Raw genomic sequence first — 23,396 nt, 5'->3', positions numbered from 1 at the left:
ATCCACAGCACATCCCAGGCTCACCACCACCACAACCCCACATGTCCCCTGAGCACACCCAGCCAGGGGGGTCACACCACGTGTGGCCCCCGCACACCCCCTCCCCACCTGGGTGCAGTCTGCCCCTTCCACGAGGGAGAAGTCAGGAGCAGAGGGGAGGGAGGGGGTTAAATCCCGGCGGTTCTCCAGCACAGCACAGCGAAGAAGCTCAAGGGACAGCCATTCCTCTCCTCGCCCCAGCCGAAAGTTGCGAGTTACAGAGTTATGCTCTCACGCCCAAAACCTGATGGTTATGGTTTGGTGGGGAAAGAGGGCAGGCAGCGTAAGTTATCAACATTTTTCTTTTTTTTTTTTTCAGCATCACCAGGCAGGAGTTCACCGCAAAGCACAAGCTAATATATACATCTAGTCAAACAGCAACCCTGTGTTTTATTTCAGGTCTGTTGGGTATCGCAGGGAAGAATACGAAAGACCGTGTTATTCTGCAGGAGCGGTTTCCTCGGGAAAAGCACACCCAGGCACTTAATCCCGGGAATATTTATAGTTAGCATAACTCAAATGGTGTTGTGCATGCAGTTGGTTAGTCTAAAGTGGAGCGTCATGCAGCTTGCATTAATGCTGGCAAAGGCACTTTATGGAGAAACAGACTTTATGCTTACAATTATCCCAGCCCAATATGGAGTGTCTCTGACTAGCAGAGAGGAGCTGATGCCTGCCATAAGGAAGCCCAGCACTGTTACAGAGGTGCCTAGTGCCAACTGCAACAAAGCAAACAGCAGCGGGAAACGGCAGCCACAACAAGTGTGGGATTCCTCCTCCTGGCCAGCTTTGGGATCCCCCTTGGCTTTCTTCTGCTTCTTCTTCTTCTTCATCGCCGGCTCCTGCGTCTTGCTCGAGTCGGTGCTTTTCTCCCCTTCGGGTGCCTTCCCTGCCTGGTTACTCGGGGACGTGCCGTGCTGGGCTTTCTTCTCCCTCTTTCCCATGCCGAGAGGAACTTCAGGATCTCACGTGTGTGTGCACGCCCGATGGGGGTGTGATTTGATTATTTTTTTTTCTTTTTTTTTTTTTTTTCGCCCCCCGAAGCTCTGCTTTGCGCCGGCTGAGCCGTTCCTGGTATTTGAACCAAGGAAGGCTGAACAAATATGGAAAACATTTGGAGCAGGATTGTCAGAGCTTCGAAATGCCACATATAGCCCAGGGAAGAGGGGGATTCGAGGGGGGTAGCGCACTGCCAACGTGCAGGCGCCGGGCTGGGGCCGTGCACGCAGGGACAAGCATGGGAAGTGTGAGCACACACACGTGTGTGCGTGTGTTTTGTGTGTGTGTGTGGTGTGTTTGTGGAGGAGCCGGCCAGGCAAACAGCGGGCAGAAATTCCGCAGCGCCAGCTGATGAGCAAGAGGGAAATCTGTCTCACCAGGGAGCCAGGAGCAGGCAGGTAGGAGCTCATCCCGCCTCGGCTCCCCTGGGGATTGCCGGGGAGGGGGAGCCCACGCTGCACACCGTGCACGTTTTGTGCACCCGCTGGATCGGATTAAATAGGTGCACCCCAGTGGGAGGGAGCTGACTGCCTGCACGGAAAGCGCGGAATTAGCACAAATGGAAATTCAAATGAGCGCCCCGGGGAGCGGAAAAGGAATCCTGTTGTCTTCCCAAAAGTTGCAAAAGCACAGCTAGGCGTGTTTTACGATGAGGGTGCTGCTGTGCAGGTAGTGGTGGAGCTTGGAGCTGGACACCCACCGAGCACTTTCCCAGGGCTGCAAGTTATCCATAACAGGGAGATTGTTTATGTTATCTCAAAGAGAGAGGGATGTCTTACTGCGGACATGTGGTCACTGCACTTTGTCCATGTGTCACGCTGCTGTTCAGGGACAGCACATCAACACAACTCTTCTCGGTGGTGACCAGTGACAGAACAGGAGGGAATGGCCTGAGGTTGCGTCAGGGGAGGTTGAAGTTGGATATTGGGAAAAGGTTCTTCCCCCAGAGGGTGGTTGGGCACTGACCAGGCTCCCCGGGGCAGTGGGCACAGCACCAAGGCTGCCAGAGCTCCAGGAGTGTTTGGATGATCCTCTCAGGCCCATGGTGTGATTCGTGGGGATGGTCCTGTGCAGGACTGAGGGTTGTTCTTGATGATCTTTGTGGGTCCCTTCCAACTCAGCATATTCTGTGACTCTCTGATCTGAAGAAGGGGGGGGATTTTTTTTTTCCTGAAATGCTCAGAAATCGTTCTGCAGCTGAATGCAGGACTGGGAGCCCTGGCAGAGCCTCTCAGATGCTGGTGGGGCTCCCTAGGGGCTCACCCGTGGAGGTGCCTGCAGGACTGGGGTCTGCAGGATTAGAGGTGGAACTCTGGGTCTGTGAGAGGAGGGAGAAAGAAGAGGTGGTGGGTGAGCAGCCTGGTGCCAGGGGCTGTGCCAGCAGCCGCGTGTTCAGCCGGGCCATGGTGCACGAGCCCACACCAGGGAAGCCCGTGGGAAGCAGGAGGTTGCCGTGCTGAGCTCACACCACAGGAATTACTCAGAAGCTTAGGGGTAAACAGGTGCTCAAATGCTCTGTTGGCCCGGGGCCGAGTGTGTACAGCCTGATGCATTGCCCTCCCTGGGAGCCAGGAGCGGTGTAGGGACCAGCAGAGCCCTGAAACTCCTCCTCCGTGCCAGCTCCATGTCCCCACCATCACAGGGACACTGTGAGGACACCTGGGCTTGTGCTGCTGCCTCACCAACACCAGTGTGAGCACCTCAAGTGGACCAGCCAGCTCCAACCCCACCGCTTGGCTCTTTGGGTTGTTTTTTTATCCCTTCCTGTAGAAGCAGGTGGCACTGGGAGGAGTGGGGCAGGTGGGAAGAAACATCAGAGGTTGGGGAAATCACCACCAAAGCTGCCTTTGGATGCTGCAGGGCGGTTCAGCTGGGATCAGCCAAAATGCTGAAGTACTCAGAGAGGATCTTACACACACGCTGAGGAAATCTTTCCTCTGACATACCGGCAATGCCTTCTGAGAAACTGCTCTATTTCCAGCTCTTTATGGCACTTTAACAGCAATGAACTGTGTCTTCTGCATTAATAAATTATGATGTCACTTTGTTTTATGGGTTAAGCAATATCCTCTTTGGTTATTTATAATAGCAAACGGATGAAAGAAAACTAGAAACAAAGTGGTCTCAGATGATTTCTGCACACATAACTCTCGTGCACGGGAGCAAGATTAAGATGTACTGTTCAAACAAGGAAGAGGAAAAGAAACAAGAGGTGAGAAGAAATACTGAAGAAAACCCTTCTTCTCTAGTCATGTTGCCTAGTGTTCTGTGTTTTCACGGTTTCTCACTGAGATGTCTTGGCACTATCATCCACTTTTTCAAATATCCTTACAGTACCTTGCTCTCACTGGTCTCTCCTGTCTCTCAAAGCCACATACAATTGTATTTAACCATAGCTTTCAGAGGAATGTGGTGTTCAAGGATCATCACCAAGGTCAGGCAAGGAAGCAGGGGCACGTTTTACTGATGCCCAGCTGAACATCTACCTTAATCATTTAATGAAGTTAAATTTTCTTTCCCTGTATGCCCTTCCATTTCCCTAGTTCTATCCTACAGATCTTTACTGTGGTTTTTCCCCCAGGGAAATCCCTGGTTTACCACCTGGATTTGTGCTGGCAGCTGGGTTTATGACTGCCCTCTTCTAAAAGGGGCCAAAATCCAACTGCTTTATTCATGCCAACAGTCACCCTGGTTTCAGCAGGAGTAATTGCCTGAGGAGGATGAACAGGATTTAACCCAAAGTCAATAAAATGAACAAACACCCTCCTTACAGTTAGTAACAGCCCTTGTTTATCTCTTGGCCCAAGAACCTCTCTTAAAACAGGTGCCTGAACATCTTTCTGCACAGCAAGTATCTCAAAAATGAGGCCATGCTCCATGGGTAGCCAGCTGGATATCTCCCACAGGGTGTAGGTGGGAAATCTCCTACAGGGTGTAGGGTGTAGGTGGGAAATCCATCAGCCCCTTCAAAAACTCCAGTTATATGGCTGGTGTTCAGAGTCCTTAGGGCAGGACAAGTCCGGGTCAGTTCAGGGGACAACTTCTGTGCAGTGAGGGAAAGGTTTGGGTACAAAACCATGAAACATGAGCAACATAGACCAGAGTTTGCCTTCTCACAGCTGCAGGATCCAGAGGAGCTGTACCACTTGGTTTTCCCAAGGAAACCAGAGACATTATTTGCCATCTGCCCTGGTCACACTGGGACAGGGAGCCAGTCCTAAGCTCCCTGCATTATTAGAATCATATATGCCATCCCTAATCTCTGCAGCAATACACAGTTATTAGTGGTCAAAAACATCGAAAAAATTGGGGACAGGGATGTTTTTTTATTTTAAATGATTAAACAGTGCATGCTGTGTCTGGCTTTCCTTGCAAAGTCAAACATGCCTATCTTACATGCTGGAAAGTTTAATGGGCATGGGGAAAGGAGAGGGATGCGGGATTGATCTTCCATAATTATTATCTGAACCAGATTGTGTTTGCTGATTCCGCTTGGCATTAACAATTGAGTGTAAAGCAGCTGTGAAGGAACTCACAGCACTGGCGAGCAATGACAAATTAAAAGAATTACTTTTTTAGAAATTGAAAGATTAAACAAGGACACTGAAATAACACTGAATTTTCTCGAGTAATACATCTTCCGGATGTCACTTGGATTTTCCCAGCCACACAAGAATAATCATTACCCTTTTATGCCCAAAGGCCCTGATTAAGTATGCTCTTAAATGAGGCACATGCTTGAATACCCTCCCTGGATGAGGATGTTTTCTGATTCGAGCCCAGCTACCATCTCTCATGTGGCACGCAGTTGTAATTTCGTGTCCTTTACACAAAATGAGTCATGTTGCACAGCTTTTCCGTGGCCAGACACTGTCCTCTGCAAAACATGGCCTGCTCTTGCCCCTCCCTTTGCCAAAAGGCAGCGCCAACCGGGGTGACGATGACAGCAAGTCGGACAAGCACACACAGCATCCGACATGGAAACGGCAAGGTCTGGGCTGCAGCTTTGCGGTGACACAGTCTTTCCTACAGCTTCTCCCACGGCTGAGGACACACAGTGCTTCGTGGGACTCCAGGAACCTCAGATTTTTCCCCTCTGCCTTTTTTTTTTTTTTTTGCACTGGAACTAAAAGCGGGCCCGGCGTGGCCGGACTCGCGGGGGTGCACAGGCATGCAGGCTCCCACAGAATCGCCTTTGCACGGATATTTCTTCAAGGCACGGGCAGCCAGGCCAAGTGCCAAGTGCAGGGTTGCAGCACACAGATCCAGAGCAGCAGAATTAGCACGGAAAAAAAGGCTTGGACGGGGCTCTCTGCCCCAAGGACTGTGGGACATTCGTCTCCCTTCTCCCCAGAAGCATCTCCAGGGTCTCCCAGGGACCCCCTCAGAGATGCCACCCCCAGCGCTGCAGCTGGAGCTGGGAGGGAGCCAGATGTGCTGCAGCTGGCCCAAGAATCACCATGGAGAGGATCAGATCCTGCCTCATCCCTGCTTCTTTTCCCCCCAATCCCCTCTCCCCACATGCAGAGCCTGACCAAGCACTGTCAAGCAGCCAAATCTCAGCACAGGGACTGGACGATCTGTTTAGTAACACGGGGTTCCCCATTAAAATTAAATGATGAAAGTTCTCCCCTGAAAGCAGAGGATTGAAGCCAAGCTGTGTTTTCCAAAAACTCGTGCCTGTTGACGACGGATAATAACAATACATAACTCTTGAAAGCGCAATGTGCAGCTCAGGTTAGCTTCTTAAAGTTCAGGTCATCTGGAGGTGAGGCTTGTTTTTGACAGGCCCTTTTGAGGCCAGTTCATGTTGGTTTGTGTGCCTGTAGGCTCTGCTCTGAGCACTGGGTTGGGCCAGACGACCTCCAGAGGAACCATCCAACCCACGGTACTCTTTATGTGTGCTCCATGTGCCCTTCTAGCACTGCCAGGGATAAGGCCAAGGTATGAAGCACTTCATTTTACCTGGATGGGGTGACAGACGTGGAAAGAAGTAGAACAGGAGTTTTATGTCAGGTTACTCCACACCTGGAGTGTGTGCTGCACATTTAACAGTGCCCCTCACTCCCTCCATCGCATCTGACCACGAGGCAAATTTGTGCATGCAAAAGAAACCAGGTCCTCTTTCAGACTGGGAATAAATTTTGTCTTGCAGCCTTCAAAATACCTGTGCCACACCAGTTTAAATTCCTAAATCTTTGCTTTTGCTAAAGCTCCATTACATATCCCATGCCTGAAGCTCCTCACCTCCAGCTGTGGTTCCTTGAATCCAGACAATGCCCCAGGCATTTATGGGGGTTTCCTATATAAAACTTCACAGTCATTGAGCTGTCCATAATGATCTGACTGTTTCTGTCCTGTCTTCTACTCTTGCAGCAGGTTCTTTGGGATGGGAGTCATAATTTGACATGTTTCTGCAGGAGGCCTGGGGAGGATTATAGAGTCATAGAATCCTGGGTTGGAATAGATCATGGAGTGCAACTCCTGGCCCTGCACAGGACAGCCCCAAGAATCCCACTGTGTGCCTGAGAGCATTGTCCACTCGAGCTCTGTCAGGCTTTGGGCCTTGACCACTGCCCTGGGGAGCCTGTTCAGTGCCTTTTCCTACAATCCAGCCTAAACCTCCCCTGGCTCAGCTTCAGGCCATTCCCTCAGGTATGGATCCTTATGTGTTACAACTGAAAGACCCAGAAAATTGAGGTGTAGAAGTAAAAAGCAAGGAGGTGCAATACTACACGAAAGCAAAGCTACCTCCTGTGGCTTTGCTGCACATTACCATGCTCTGCCGATTTTATACCAGCCTAGAGCCCTTTGCATCTCCCTGAGCAGAGTTAAGGAGTTTAGAAAGGAGGGACAACCAGTTTACAAACACTCTGTGTCCTCTCAGTGCTGCTCCTGTTTCTGCAAAGTTTATTTGAAGAGGCTACTGTCCATCAAAACACATTATTATGATCCCGTGGCTGTCAGACCTTCCCAGCAGGTGTTAATTCCTACCTGGTTAAAGAGAGGCAGATCCTCTCAGCCACGTTCTCGCCGAGGGCAACGATTAGGTCTGGTCTGTGTGTGTGCTCACCCACATGCACACACGCAGAGCCACGGGCAGGGCTCAAGATGCTGCCTTAAACAACATGCAGAAGTTCCAGGAAACCTGCCTGTGGCTTTACACCAGGACACAGGCACTCTGGGCAGCAGAGGGAAGGGCAAGGGCTCCTGCTCTCACTTTTCAATAATGAGAGGGATGTAATGAAGGAATAGAAGAAGAAGAAAGAAGCCCCTGCAGTAGCAGCACTGCTGCAGCCACGTCCATCACTTACACCCCAGTATGAATAAATCTCATCTATAATTATTTTACTGGTTCCATATCACAAATAGTTTTCATTTAAAGGGACAGGTCTCACTGTTTCCAAGTGAAGGCAGTGCTCAGGGGTCCCAACAGCACATGCTGTCTGTCATGGGGTATCACCTGTGCCTGTGACCTTGACTCAGCAGGCATTGCAGTTAATTGCACCAAAACCTCTCTAGAAAAAAACCTATAAGCCTCTCTGGGGTTTTTCTCCTAGTATGGAGACCCTTACCAGGAGGGCAGCCTGGCTGGGGCCATATCCAAGACTGCTGACAGCAACATCACCCTCATGGGCTGCTGATCTCCATTTTACCTTGGAGAAACTGCAGTTGCCTCTTGCCCATCCCAGCAGGCAGCCCCTCACCCTTACTGGCAACCCATGGAGGGTAAGCAAGCAGAGGAGAAGCCCAGCTAAGGGCTTTGGGATGCTGACTGTCTCTGTAGAGGGTGAGAATGGGATGAAAAAGAAAAGGAAGGCATGGCTTTCATGTTTAGCCCTCCATTTCTTCCTCACACCCCCAAACACAGAGCTAGGAGACCACAGAAAGTGGCAAGATGGGCAGACTGCAATAAGTCCTATGAGGTGGAAAGATGATATTTAAAATCTTAGCTCTGGCTTTGCTCAGCTCTGAAACCCAATTTCTGACTGCACAGGTGGGACTCAAAGCCAGGGTGGAGGGATCAGTGGGTGCAGGAGCCCAGGAATTCTCCATCATAGCAAGGGGTCCCAAATGTGCTCAGCTTGTCCTGTGCAGCTCAGTGCCTTGCAACGAAACTAGAAAGGCCTTATTCTCTGGAGGTACATGGAAAAAACTGCTTCTGAGCTACCAGCAGCTCTGACAAGGTGCTCTCTCCAAAGATCCAGGGCAAACTTCGTGGAGCATATGCACATGTATCTCATTTCTTGGACTTTCTGACATTTGCAGACACTCGGGGCTTTGTTTCTGCAGCTGGCTCAAGGTCTCAGGCTGGCAACTGGGCGGCCTCACTGTGTTATTCACTGCTCCAGACGTGCTTCAAGGTCTGATGTACTCACAGTTGCCCGACATACACATGTGGGTGCTCCAGAAGGCACCAGCTGGAATTTTCTGAGGAGTGGTCCAGCCTTTTGACAGCCGTTCCACCCACCGGGGTCCACCGTACGTGGCGGCTTTTCCCCGCGTTGTCTTTGGAGCCCCAAAGCATCTGAGTGCTGGAGCCAACCTCCTCAGCCCAGCTGAAGTTTGGATGCTGACGTCAGTGTGGCCAAGGTTTGCCTCTCGGCTGGTTCAAAGATGGACCCTGTGATCTTTTCTGGAGACAGGAGACCTGAGTGTACCGCGGTTCATTTCTTCCAGTCTCCTCCCGAGCTTGTTTCAGCAACCACAGTGTTGAGCAGATGCTGGGCCATAATCTTCTGCCCCACAAAGAGCTGCTTGCTCCCAGAAATCAGTATCCCTTTACTTCCTGCATTGGTGTAAACCAACCATACATCATCTCCATAAATGACCAAAACTGCCTGGTCTTCCTCTGAGGCAAAACAGAGGCCTGAGGCTCGGGGTAAACCTACGTGACAGCAGATTTAGGACTCTTAATGTCTGGCCATCTCCCTCGAAAATGCTCCCTAACCCTGGGTCTCTGCACACTCCACCTCTCTGTGGACTCAGTCTCCCTCTGATCAGCAACACCAACGTGGCTTCGTGTCCTCATGTAAAAGGGTTCTTGAGGACACGGGGCTTTCTGCGCTGCCAGAATTGCTGCGTGCGCTCCACCAGATGTGGAAGAATACTCCCTCCCATCCAAAGTTACCCTGAGTGTTATATTTTCTTGGCTTAGCATTGTTATGAAATGTCAGTCCTTTGCAACTTGTCTGACTCTCTTTTGCAACGCCCCCAAGGGAACGCAACCGCTTTTGAAGCACTGGTTGGGTCCGGCAAGGCCCACGGACTTGCATCATCTTTCCCTCTGGAAGGATCATCTCTGCAAGGTAGGTGAGACATAGCAGGGTGGGAGAGGAAAGCAAGACGTGCTGAAAGCAGATCTGGAGGGTGGCTGCTAGTGGATTTGTCTGAGGGCTGCCTGGGGACTGCTTTCAGTTAGCATTTGCCCGTCACACAAAAGAGGGAGGAGTGCGTCGGGAAATTTCCTGATGACACAGACATGCGAGTGCTCGTCAATACACGAGAGGCCCCAGCCTATCAAACAGGAAGAACTGTGTGACCTTGCGGGTGGGAACAATGGGAATAGGATGAAATTCAATTGTGCCAAATGTAAGGGGCTGGCACGTAAGGCTGAAGTGCCAGAGTTTCTCTGGGAAAATAAAAATCCCGGTCGCAGGATAACTGTGGAACGGCAGCACGGCACGGCCATGGGGAAAGGTAAATGTGAGCAAGGCTGCACATAAGGGTTTCCCACGTGGACCTGAAAAGTGCTAGTGATGGAGAACAAGTGCTGGTGGGCCCTGTGAGGAGGCTGCACACAGCTCCATTCATCCCTTTTAGGGAAAGATGGATTGCGACAGGACCAGGCGTAACGAAGCGTTGGTCGGGTGCTTGGTGGGGGACGGAGACCCCACATAACAACAGGAAACTGGAAGGGATTGCCTCGTTCAGCCCAACAGCATTAAAGGTTAGGGAGGACACGACTGGTCTATAAATATCTCGTGTTAAACTTAAAACAATGTTGGCACCAGGACAAATGGATACAAATGGCCGTGGGTGCGTTTAGCCTGGAAACCGGAGGAGGAAGGTTTCTAACCACCGGAGCAGCGAGACTGGGGAACAGCAAGAAACAGCTCGTTGTAAGACATTGTGGAATCAATTTTTTGAATTGCACCAGTTGACACGGTTGCTTGAGATGGTTCGGTGAGGCAGGAAGTGCCTTCCCTTCCAAATCCCTGTTGTGGGCAGGTTTTTGGTGCCTTCTTGCACGTGCAGGTGCCCTAACTGAGCCATGGGAGAAGGCAAGGCCCTCAGTCCCCTGACTAGCTGTGTTAGGGCTTGGCATAATCTAGCTCCTAATTTGTTAGTGGCAATTACTTTGATTTCACACATTTCTTACAAAATAAACTGGAGTCTTACATCACTTAGCAGTTTGGGGGGGTTTTTGTGTTTTGTTTTTGGGGTTTTTTTTGTTTGGTTGGCTTTGTGTGTGTGTGTGTGTGTGTGTTATTGTGTTTTTGGTTTTTGTTTTAATTTTTTTTTGTAGTTAATACTTTGTACTTATATAGCATCTTTCATCTTTCAAAGTGCTTTATATACATTAATTATTTAATTCTCCCCATACCCCCTTTGATCTAGGCAAGTATTACTATGCTCAGTGTACAAGGGAGGCGGGGGAAGCAAACATAGAACAAATCCTTGCTGCTAGGCTCATCCTCCTAGGATTGATGCAGTTTCGTGGCTCTAAAAGGCAAGGAAAGGCTACATGATGTGTCCCATGATGCACACAGGGTCCACAAGCAATCCAGTGGTGGAGCCAGTGGGATAACTCCTCTGGATACCCCCTTATTCCAAAGAGGGAGAGACAGGGAGGCTGCCAGAGAGGGCTTGGGTGCAGGGCCAGCATGGAGTGTGGGATGTACAACAGAGAACCAGAAAGTGAGGTGTCTTGTGCTCCAGAGAAAGGCCCAGAATTCACTTTAATCAGAGCATGTAGAACAAGGCTATGACGGTGGAGAGCTGACTAAGACCCAAGGAAGAGGAATAAATGCAAAGAGTTAAAAGCAGCAAACGAATAAGAGCTGACATTGATCTGTGTAGACATGCATTGGGTGAAAGGATGTGAATCTTCCCTTGCAGTTAAAAGAAAATAACAACTGATGTATTTTTGATTGTTCTTGTGTTGAATGTTTACGTCATTCTTCAGAGTGACTGTCAGAGGCTGATTTGGAGATTTCATTGGTAAATAACTGAGCCACTTTTCTTGCAAATTCACACAGTGATGTTATTTGTGTGTTTGGATTGCTGTGGCGATGTGAGGGTGCTGCAAATGCACTCTGCCTTATTCCAGAGAGAAGTCTCACGTTCCCTTTCTCTTTTTCAGCGTTTTAAAGGACATTTCAGTCTTGCAGGGGCAAACAGTGCAGTTTGTTAAGCAGAGCAGGAGCCTGGGAACGGCACAATTGAGGTCTGGCGCTCGTTCTCACATTGGTTCCGTGTCTGACATTGCACAGGGGTAGTAGCTGCCTAGTGGCCCAGAGTGGGATTTAAAAGACCAGGCTACTGATTTTGACAGATTCTGATTATTTCGAGGCCCAGAGAATGCTGATTAGCACTTAGCTCACTGCTCAGCCTTATGGGACAATGTTGTTTGTAAGGGAAACGTGGCCCTGTGCATCCTCCTCCTGGCAGAGCAAACACAGCCTGTGCCCAGAGCAGCTTCTGTGCTCCCCTGGGACAGTCAGCACTACAACATAATCACCTTTTTTGGGGGAAAAAAAGAGGAAAGGACCTGAATTTAGTTCCTGCAGCAAAATCTTCCCCTGTTACTGCTAGCATTAATTCCTAGAGAATTAAAATGGCTAGGGTTTTTTAATTTCATGGTCATTTTGATATGCTAAATGGTGCCAAGAGAGTCAGTGGGAAATTAACAGAGTTCAAATCCCCATGGAACATGGAAACTGTGGTTAAAATAGTGCTGCTAAAGATTAGTAATTAGCAAAAATTATTTTAAAGCGTAGCATTTTAATTAGCTGCAAATGCTGCTCGCTCAGCTTCGGTATTACCCAGGAAATTTGCTACACCTAAGACAGTTGGGCTCCTCACCTGCACAAATCCCTCAGGAATCCGTGGGTTATAAACGTGAGGCCCATGGGATTGTGCATTAAATAAAAGGGAAACTGCATTAACAGAACAAGACTGAAAGCACAGTCTTCTAACAAGCACAGTAGGGCCAAAGATGCAGTTGGGACTCTCCTGTTGTGTCACTCCCTCCTGCCAGAGATCCCCTGTGTTTCTTATTATTAATTTCTTATTATCCACTCCTTAGGACCTGTGTTAAAACAGGGCCCTTGTCTATCCCATTCTAGCTTATCCCAGCTGACTGCATCCATGGGCTTTCTCAGTATTTGGTAATGGTCCTTAATTCCAGAAAACCTCATTCTGCAGTGGTGGACTCGTCCCTCGGGAAGGCTCTGCATTTTTTCCAGGCCCTTTCTCTTTCTTTGGAAAGTCACACAGTGTGAGAAGAGCGAAGAAACAGATCTCAGTCCCCAGCCTGATGGGGAGTGCAGGGCACTGGCAGTGTAGGCAGAGGCAGAGGCCACCCAGATGATGAGAGAGAGAAAATGAGAGGAAGCCTGTGCTAGGAGAGTGCAGCCTCTGCCACACTGAGTAACGGGGGACTGAGACACCTCAAAGCAAAGCCACACTCAGTGTGGGATCCACTGACTGGCTGAAGGAAGGTGCTGGGTGCACTCATGTTTGGAAAACCTGCAGATGGGGACGGGCAGGAAGAGGAGCTGGGGCAGAATGGGGCGTGGGAGCACCCATGTAAAAGCTTATCCTCTGCCTCTGTGGGGCTGCGATGCAGGACGTCAAGGTAAGATTGTTAAACAGCCTGATGGGGTGGCCCTAGAAAGACCAAGAGCTGCTTGTGTTGCCACTTCAAAATGAGGAACTGAGGCACAGAGCAACTGGATTCTGTAAGCTCAGGCTCTCCTGAGTGTAGCAGATGCACCAGGTACACCAGGTGCTTACTTCCAGTTAATGCCAGTGGGATGTGCAGGTCAAGGCCTGTCCAAGGTCATATGGGCAGCCTGTGGCAGAGCTAGGACTTGTCCTCCCGCCATCTAAGCCTTTACAACAAGGTCTTTCATGGCTTTAATTCCTCTGCTTGTAGGGGAACTAATAGCTGTACATTAGAAACACCACGCCGAGGGAAATCTAAACTTCGGTTGCCCTCTCTTGTGGCACCGTTACCACGATTTCTGTAAATACCAAAGGGCTGGTACAGCCAACAATCAGGCAACAGAGAGAGAGACAAGTATGATGGGGTCTGTCCACGTGGCTGAAAACCCACTGTGGTTTAGGGCCTCCTGGAGCTGGACCCCTCAGTGTGAGCCCACAGGCATTCAGATAGAAGCTGGCAGGTTACTGGCAAATCGTGTGTTTCTGTCCTAAACATCTCTTCCATGTCATCGCTGCACAAGAGCCAAGAAAGAGTATTGCTTCTAGAGTACACAGCAACAGTAACATTTGTGAGATCTCAGTTGGTTTCAGATACTTCCAGTTCAAGCTATGTTGGAAAAAAAAAGCTACAAAATGTTGGGGGTTATCAATGCACTGTAACTACAACCACAGGAAAGTTCAGATGGGAGGGCCAGCTGTGTGGGGCGAAGGAAGCAGCAATAGATCTATCTTCTAAACCAGCTTTGGGAAGTGAATTGAGTTTGCACAGGCCAGTTTAATCCCAGCACTTCCAAACCTCTCAGTGCTTCACTGTGCAGCTGCAACAATGTGCAGCACAACTTTCTGGATGTAGTTTTTCAAGTCACACAAAGGCAGAAGTCCCGTGGTCTCCCACCACGCTGGCAGCCCCACGGCCCATTAGCAACGCTGAGAGGCACCAGGTCAGACGCCTCAGACAACACAAGGCCTGGCAGCAGCAGGGAGGTGCCTCATGATGGGAGGCGATGGAAAAGACCCGTGGCAAACCCCTGACACGACATGGGGCCCTCCTGCCAAATTTCAAATCCCTGCTCCAAAGCCAGTTTGAGCCATTCAGCGAAAAGGTCACCAGAAGCAACTTCATGTGGTGTGAAACGGCTTCTTCTTGCCTCTTGTGCTCGGTGCCAGGAGTTCTGGCTGAGCCCATTTTGGCTGGATCTCTCCCTCAAAAGATGTCAGAGGCAGGCATACAGCACGGAAAAAATCACCTCAAAATGTTTGGCAAAGCTTCAGTTGACTGAAAATGGGGTTGTATAATGGGATGTCTTGAACAACTTGAGAAGCAAACATCCCTGCTAGCACTGCCTATAGCGCAGTCGACTGTACAAGGTGTTTAAATGCCATTTTTCGGTATTTTTCCAGCTGCAGCGTGTTCACCCAGCCTTAAAATGATGTCAGTGGTATCTCTGACTGTCACCCACCTCCTGCCTGCACAGTCCACTTCACATGGGCACAGTCATGGGGAGCTGTGCCCTTGGAAATCCTCTGCTCTGGGAGCATCAAACCTTGAGCTTTAACTCCAAGGTGAAAGGAAAAACAGCCTTTTGTCTCATGCATCCCTAAGCAGCCTGAATGGGTGACAAGAGGGTCCCTTTTTGCAGTGACAGTGGTGTTTCCTGGAGCTCCCTGCTAGCCTTACATGATGTCTCAGGGACCAGAAGTTCTCCTCTGGGCATCCCAAAGCTGAACTGGTGGCACTGGAAGTGCTCTCACAGGCACTTTCAGAGGCATGATGCCATCTGAACCCTCACTCCCATTGCTCTCCATGTGCCCTGTAAATACCATGTCTGTGTTGGATTAATTTTTTTTTTGTTGTTTTTTTGTCTCTCTGATATCTGTAATTTCTCCTAAAACTCCTCTCCTACTCTTTTTACACCTGTTCTATCAACCAAAAGGGCTGAGAGCAGACTGACTGCTGCCAGCACCGTGGATCACAACCAGGGATTATCAAGATACATTTTCCTGCTGCAAAAGGAGGTCTCTGGTGCAAGAGAGGCCTCGTGCTCCTGTGCTAGCAAGTCCTGGGACGGGCAGGTCAATGGTCTCAGTGGCACAGAGAAGGTGAGGGGCGAGGTCTGGCCTTGCCAGGGTGAAATAGAAGTTGCAGGAAGGAGCTGACAGACCCTGGCTGATGTCCCTGCTGCAGGTCTTGGCTTGGATCAGGGCAACAAGAGCAAATCTTATTAGAAACTTGGCTGAGACAGTTCCTGATTTCAGCACCGTGGTGTCCATAGTGTGACTCCCTGTGCCCAGACCTCAGAGTAATCCACACCACATCTGCAGTCCTGGGGAGGGCCAGGAAAGGTGGGTGAGGGATGCCCTGGAGGGAAGGCAGTTTTTTGCCTCAAGGGCCAAAGAAATTCCTGCTCAAGGTGGTAGGAAAGCTCTTGTGCAAAGGTGGATCATGGGGTGGAAGGGAATATTAATAAAGGTGGTACCGACTGACTGACACAGAGAGCAGAGAGCAAACCCTGAGGAAGGCTGGTGCAAGGAAATCCAGGTTATTGTGGGAAAGGCAACGGGAATGCTTGATTTGATTTTAAAAATAAGCAGTGAATGGCAGGAGGAATGGGGATGTGTTCAGCAGTGCATTGCAAGATTGGGATTCGCTGCCACCGGAGATGGCCGAGGCACAGAGCTCACAGGCCTGAAAAAAAGGCAGGGGCATTTATAAAGGTTGTGGACATCTCCAGGGTTACCTCATTTGAGATAATCAAGCAGAAGGGACATAAACCAGAGCTCTTCAGGGGACGTGCCAAGTGATAAATGCCCAGGGTTAGGAAAATATTTTCCTATAAGCAAGTTAGGATTGCCCCTTCTGGCGTTTCTTGCTCTGGGTTTACAGGATTTGGCAATTTGGCAGCCTCAGGGAGAAGACAGAGGAGTAGATGAGCTGAGAGCCCAGTCTAAGGCAGCGCTCCCTCTGCTCCCACATCCTGCTGCGTGAGAAAGCATGTGAGGAATTATAATTCCCTTTGGACATGTGACCCAAATTGCAGCGGGAATTTGCATTCCTGGTGCCTACTTCCATTTCACATCTTCCCCCCCCCCCCCTTGCACAATAACACCTGCAAGAGGGTTTATTACCCTCGCTGAGAGCACAGGCTCAACAGTCTTTTCAGAGACATTAAGGAGAGTATCTACAAAGGAAGCTGAAGAGTAAAAAGGAGTCAAAAATATGTCAACGCCATGTAAAAGCTTATCCATACAAAACAAACTTGCCAAAGGAAAAATCAGCTGTCACTTTAAAACCTGACATTAAGTTTCTCAAATCACAGACCTTAATCAGGAGTAATACTTGAAGAGGAACAAAGAGAATTTAAGATGAAAAATCAGGACAGTCGAGTGCTCGGCTCAGCGGGACTAACTGCATGACAATATGGATAAGAATGATAATTGCATTAGCTTAGCCTGAAATGACTGGCCAGAGCTGGCTTTTTTTTTTTTTTTTTTTGGTCAGCTGGATTTTTGTAGTGGCTTCATTTACTTTTTAAGCAAACTTGGAGAGAGAATTACAAATAGATTAATGCACGCCCATCTATTCTTTAAAGGAATGGGGCATTTCAGAAAGTCATCCCAAGGCTGGCTTAGAGCTCTTTAAAATGCAGAGGCCCATATGGGTTAAACCAGGGGTTCTTTTAAAATAGGATTACCAGGAGAAGGTAGCTCCTACTGATGAAAGTTGAGGGATCCAAAACCACAATGCCCTCACTTTATTCCATGCATTGTACTTTGACCCCAGGCCCCAGGCAGACCCTCCCCATGGTGACCCCCTCACTTAATCCATTTTTACATCCTATTTGCTTTCTTAAAAATTGAGATGACTTCAAACAGGCAATAAACCTCTGCCCTTTAAAAACAACAGAGAAGGATAACTCTACCTAACCTACATTTTCTGCAACAGGAAACTGTGTGTTTATCTCCCAGCTCCACAGTCACATTTTGGTTCAAACTCAAGCCCAGTCCCAAGTCCAGCTGCCAACTCCCTGCAGATGGGACCTCCTGTAACCCCTGGTGGGAACAGCTGGGGGTTCCCAAACCAGTGTTCCCCCAAACCAGTACACTGTGGGATGGCAGCCAGGGGAAGTAGCAGCCAGTTCAGACTGGGGAGAGGAGGCAGACGTTCCCCCACAGCCCATGTGTGGACCACTGGTCTCACCTGTAAGCCTTGCTTTGGCAGAGCGTGGATTTGCCCCCTTCGAGCAAATGGGGAGCTCGAACAATGCAAGGGAAATGTGAACAGTGGCAAAAACCGGCTGGTTGTGGCAAATCTGCTGCTATCCCACGTGCAGCATCAAATATGTGGCAGTGGAACATCTACACAGGGGAACATAAAGTCTGCAAGACCGGACTGCCCTCATTTTTGGGGCAGGAGGCAGCACAAGCAAGGGCTGCATCAGCCACAGGGGCAAGCCCATCTGGGACCGATGCCTCTCTGCAAAGGGGAACAAGTTACTTTTTCCTGTTCAGCACAAAACCATCCAGGACCAAAATATCCCTGCCTCTAACTCCTCCTTCAGCAGAGGCAACTTCAGAGCCCTGATGCCGCCCCGCTGCCTGGCAGGCAGCACAATTCTCCCGCAGCCAGTGTCGGGTGGCTGCTGATACAGATAATTTCTCTGCCCAGGATACCTTCTCTGAGCACCCTGGCTCCTGTGCAGGATGCTGGTGTGTCTGTGGGGCTGACAGATGAGCAGAGAGGTGGTCTCTGCTGTCGCACAGCCTGCCCTCACTGCCACCGCCGTGACCCGGCCAGCACACGCGGCTCCGGTTGCGACACAGCCTGCCTCTGTCAGTGGTTGCTTTTATTCGTCTTCCTCAAAGGCTTAAATAAACAAGAAACAGGTTAAAAACAAAATCTTGGCCCTGGCCCCTTCCTGAGCTGGCTGTTCCATGATGGCTTCCTGCCCCGCGCGCGAGCTTCCCCCTCCGGGGGAAGAGGCGCCTCGAGTGGGAAATCAGGCCGCGCACCTGCCTTTGATATCCACGCCAGGCCGGCAGAGCAGCGCCCTCCACACCACCCTCAGCACCCTCCACGTGGAGTGGGAGCTCGAGTGTGCTGCTGGGAGCTGCGAGAGGTTTGCCTTCCCAGGGTCACGGCGCGAGGACGCCGGGATGCTCCGAGCCAGCCGGGCACCGGCTCCACGTGAGGGGCATTTCCAGAGGCACCAACCCCGCACGCCTCTCCAGAGCCTTCCCCCGAGGGGAGGGGAGGGGAGGGAAATTTTATTCCACTTGCAGTATGTCATGAACATTAAACCAATCTCGGAGAAGCCCACAGAGTGGAAAGATTTTGCCCTCAGGACCCGCAGCGCACGTTGCTCTCGAGTGAAGCTCCCTCAGTCACTCTGGCGACATCAGGAGCTCGCCGTGTCCACCCCCTGCCCGAGGACACCGTATGACAGCTGGGCAAGGCTCCCGGGGCTTTCGAAACACTTCACGTGCACAGAGTTGCCTCACAGCACCTTTGTGATGGACGTTTTCTATTCCTGCCCGTTCAGAACTTTCAGAAATAGATAAAAAAGATGCCAAGGTACACAACGAGATGCCGTGCCAGGCAAGGGTGCATTTCTTCCTGCCCCCAGCTCTGCACTTGCTTGACAAGGCCCAAATGATTTTCCTCACAGAGCTTTCGAGGGTTGGTTTTCTGTGTGCACTAAAGAGCTTTATGTCCATCATATTGCTGCTAAAACATGCCACTATCTAGCGCTGGCAATATGTTCCTGACGAGGGCTTTAAAGTGTTATAGATAAGTTTTGTGACGCTTTCCATTTAAATTAAAATAGGTCAGGTTAAACTCAAGGGAAGCTGATAGCTGCACTTTCATTTTGTTTCATTTTATTTCCTCTTTATGACCAATGTTACACTAATAATCAAACCTCTGATCACAGATCCCAAAGGCACCACGTTGCACGCAGGACCAGGCTGGGAACTGCCACCAGCTCTCACAGTGCTGGGGTTTTATCTGCCAGAGAGTGGCATAAGCAGAGTGATTGACACCAAGATGGCATCCAGGGGTCTTCTTCCTCCCTCTACCGAGAAAGTCTCTGCTTCTTGTCTCATCTGTGACCTGAATTTTACAGGCATGAAGATACAGATCTGAAATTTGCCTGATTCCGGCATCCACTGCTGGTACTAGTGGGATCTCAAGCTGCCAGCATGGACTTTGCCAAACTGAGACACATCCAAATGCTTTGAGGAGACTCTTCCACTGGAAAACCCCAGAAAGAAGACTAAAAAAGCATCTGTTGAGGGTGATGTTCCTGGGAGTGTGTGGACTGGCCTTACAGAAGATGGAGACTTAAAGGAGACATCCTGTCCTGCTGTAGGCACTTGCCATTACCCGGTGCTGGCACTCAGCTCCTGCCCTGCTCCTGCAGAGCCCTTGTTACAGGACAGCCAAACCCCCCAGGGGCTCCCCAGTGTACAGGTGCCTCAGGAAACTCCTCTAAATGATTCTGGCTACACCAAGAAAAGGTGCTTAAAATGAAAAGTATAACACAAATGATAATGGTAATCTGCAAAATGGGAAAGTAATTAAAAAAAGAAAAAATCTAAGCTTTCTTGTCTCCTTCACCATTAGGTTTCTGAGGCTTAGCAATCAGAGAATCACTGGAAGGGACCTTAAAAATGGTCTAGATTCCAACTACACTGGGGATTTTAAAGAGGGTTTTGTGCCATACAGCAAAGCCCACAGGTGAGACCTCCTCGCAAAGGCCTGGACCACTGTGCAGAGCTGCACATGGGCTGAACTTTGGCCGTGGCTGTTTTAGAAAAGTCACAGAGTGAAGTTCAAAGAAAGCAGTGAAATGGCTGCATGGCTTCTTCTCCCAGCAGAGAAGACCTGTGGGGACCTGCTACCCACCCTGCTCTGAATGGGAGGGTGGGATGAGCATCACCCACTGCTTTCCTTGTTTTGGATGTCACCTGCTTATTTCCGTGAGCCCTGCACCTCTCCAACCGATTGCTTCCTCCTCACACCTTGTCCAGGACAGAAAAGGAAATAAAGGGCAATAAAACAGAGCACCGACCTTCCCATACCAAGGACCTCTTCCAACTCTGACATAAATTCACGAGCCTTAATGGGAACACGCTGCAGACTTGGGCTTGGTGATTTAATTCCCTGCTCCTTGCCAAGGCCACCAGCAGGCAGGGCAGGTTTGTGCTTGGGTCCCGGGGATGCAAAGTATTTTTATGAAGAGACGATTTGGACCTTCGCAGTTGTAGCAGGGGGTGAGCGAGGGGGAAATGACACAGCAGCAACTCCTGCCTGAGAGCAGGGGTCCCCAGGGATCCTGCTGGGATGCACAGGCTGCACGCTGCCTTTTAGCCGGGCATCAGTGCTGAGCCAAGCTGTCGGAGGCAGCAGATGCCAGCGCATCTCACAGGTGGGCTGTGTGGGTGGCACGAGCCTGTCCCCATCCTGTGACACACCCCGGGCTCTTTTCCCGAGCGTGAGGGTCCCTGCTGCTCCCCAGGGAACAGCACTGCTCCTGGGGACGGCCCAAGGTCGCTGCCACCCTCGCTGTCCCCCCGCTGTCAACGTGGGGGATCGGGACCCAGCGTGGCCTGGGTGGGCAGGGGCTCATTGTCAGGATGTGCCTCGGGCACGGCGCCTCTGCCCAGCCCTGCTTTCTGACCGCAGAAAGAAAACATTTGCCCAGACACAGCTCGGCCCCTTGCCACGTTGAAAGCCTGGCTGCTGGCAGCCTGAAGGGGGTCATGCAATACCTCCCCAGCAGGACACAGAGGACAGGACTGGGACACGAGTTAAGCCAGGCTGGTTTTCAGAGCCTTCCTGAAAGCCTGTCCTCATAAAAGGCAGCTGTCTGGAAACCTGCTGACCCGAGGGGAGGAGAGTCTCCCTGTGAAGGAGGGAGGCTTGCCAGGCCTGCCACTGCCACTGCTCACGTCCAGCCAGCGCTGTGCAGAGCTGGTGCTCCAGCAGCAGCCGCCTGGCACAGCACGGGGCAGGTGAATAACACCGCGGGCAAGTGACCCCTGCACGCAGGATCTGCAAGAGCTGCAGAGCCCCACACACCACGGGGTAGCTCCCTGTGGCGCTGCACATCCCAGGGAGCACTGCCAGCACAGGTGACCATGCCTGCCATCTGGTCTGGGAGCAAAGGCCGCCCCGGAAACAGCAGGGAATTCAGGAGGAATGGTCGAGGGGGTATTTCCCAGTTGGTACAAGGTCCAGAGGTATCCTGGATACCTCCTGACAAGCTAGGATGGGTCTAACGGCTGTCTTACCCTTCCCTCTGGGACAAGGGGTTTTTAGTGATCATCACACATGCCTGTCCTTTCTCTTGGGTGTCTGTGCTGATCTCTGTCCTGTCCTGCTTGTGCTCTGGGGCTGGACTGCAGCTGGTGCCTGTTCGAGGTCCACGGGGAATAGTTGGGCTTGCCTGTCCAGTGCTGTTTGTTTGTTTGTACAATGCACAGGGCTTCTCCTTGCTTGCACACTCCAGGTAGATCTGGGGTGATGACCAAAGCAGACAGGCACCAACAGATTCCCTGGTTCCTCCTCCTGTCCTTCCAACTAAAAAGCTCAACACTTCCAGACCAGAACCCAGGAGGAGTCTCACAACAGGAGACTGGGTCTTTGCTCAGAGCCAGGTGATATCTTACTCAAAACTACACACTGGGCTTTTCCTCTGTCATCTCTCTCATCTTCCCAGCACTTCCCAGCACTTACCTGTCCGCAGCCAAGAGTCTGGAATGGGGTGGGTTTTGTTTCATAGAGGGGGGTGACTCTCCTACCTGTCCTTGCCCCCCTTGGATTTAGGAGGACTTGTCCTCCCTCTCACACTTGACCTCTCAGCCACCTCCTTTATCCAAAGGAGCTCAAAATGACAAGGCTCTAATAAACCCACCACACAGGGAACAAGGGAAAATAATTTAAGGGGCGATGAATGACACATTCCTACTTGCCTGTAATTACACAGCGTGCTTCAGCAAGGTATTTTCCTGTCGCTAATCCGAAACATTTGTACTCCCCTTTCTCGTAGTTTTCTGCTCCTTCATTCCCTTCCAGAGCCACTCCCAGAGTGCTCTTGAGGTGCATTCAGTCTGCCTCCAAATCTCTGCCCTTTGGAGCTAGTGGGGAGGAAGGGGATTTTTTTGCTTCAGCTTCTCCAGCCTTGGCTTTCCACAGCTACATTTGCAGTGAGGGAAGAGTGGAGGAAGAATAGAACCAACCCTGAATTTTTATTTTCCCAGTACATTTTCTAATGGGCCTTGTGATAGCATGGGACTCCCCCTGTACTCTGTATAGCACCATAAATATCCAGGTCAGTACCATATGCCCTTATACAGCGTTGCTCTAGGTTTGTCCTTTTAAAGGCTCTCACTCTACTTTTTCCAAGACTATAAAATATCCCAGATTTCCACTTAATTAAAAAAAAAAAAAAAAAGAACATGTGCTTATATGCATGATCCAAAACTCTTTGTTCTTCTCCCAAAAGTCCATAAAAAGGCATGCAGAAGTCCTTAGGTTTTCACCAAAATGGTGAGGAAGTGTTTTGCTACTCCTGGGGCCTCAAAAGGACTGGAATATGCTGGGTGTTACCACTTGATGCAGTTCTGAGGAGCAAGCCAGTTGACTGGAAGAGTCTGTAAAAAAAAAAAAACACAAAAACAAAACCATCCCACCAACCCTTCTGGCCGTGGTCACATGGAGATGTTTTAGGGATCCCAACCACCTCACAGATCTGCTGAAATGTTCTGGATTCAGCGTTTCTCCCTTGAGCCTTGTGCAATCCTCCCATACCTCCTAGGACTTGGAGGGAGAGGACGTCTTTCACTCGGACATCTGGCACCAGTGTCCTAACAGACAAGCTCCAGGGCATTTTGTGAAATAGTCTGCAGCTCCCAGAATCTGCTTCAGACAGAAACCCAAGGACAACCAGGCAGTGCAGCCCATTAATGGAATGAGTCTGTCAGATACTGTTTCATGGTGTTGTCTCCCTGTTTCTGTGGGATCGTTATGTCCAACAGGGGCGTTCGTCTCCCACATGTATTTTCTACATCCTTCCTGATTCTTAACCAATATAGGATTTTTTCCCCTGAGTTCAGTTAAGGCTTGTTGGAAACGTCCAGAAACACAGTATGGTTTTAAAAATTCACCAGTTTTAAAGTAATAATAATCTCAGAACTTCCTGCTCCAGACACCGCCTAACAACGTGCTCTACACGTTGTTTCCACGCACTGTAACTTTCATGCCATATTTCACCTTTTTCAGCATGGCCAGAATGCTTTTCCCTTTGTACTGCAAAGACAGACTTCACAATGCTCCAAATGTATACCCTCATCCCAGGAAAGCTGAGTTTCCCTGCTCATTTTCTATCTGCATCCTACTGTGATTC

The 23,396-nt window shown here is 50.1% G+C and overlaps 1 protein-coding gene across 2 annotated transcripts in view; it reads right to left on the bottom strand.

Annotated features, from left to right (window-relative positions):
* The window catches only part of SSPN (sarcospan), a 69,849-nt gene that overhangs the window by 18,575 nt on the left and 27,878 nt on the right, over positions 1–23,396 (bottom strand). Inside the window, exon 1 of one of the 2 annotated variants that reach the window (XM_050325382.1) lies at positions 660–1,110. The exons of the other annotated variant lie outside the window; for it this stretch is intronic. Coding sequence (XP_050181339.1) covers positions 660–983 — 324 coding nt within the window. The 5' untranslated portion in view covers positions 984–1,110. Of the gene's footprint in view, positions 1–659; positions 1,111–23,396 lie in introns of those variants that run through there. 2 annotated transcript variants of the gene reach the window in all.

The sequence above is a fragment of the Myiozetetes cayanensis genome, unplaced genomic scaffold, assembly GCF_022539395.1.
Source record: "Myiozetetes cayanensis isolate MyiCay16 unplaced genomic scaffold, myiCay2020 scf3, whole genome shotgun sequence".
NCBI classification, from domain to species: domain Eukaryota; kingdom Metazoa; phylum Chordata; class Aves; order Passeriformes; family Tyrannidae; genus Myiozetetes; species Myiozetetes cayanensis.
The sequence above is the reverse complement of the archived record's forward strand: the minus strand, read 5'-3'. Positions and strand labels throughout refer to the sequence as shown.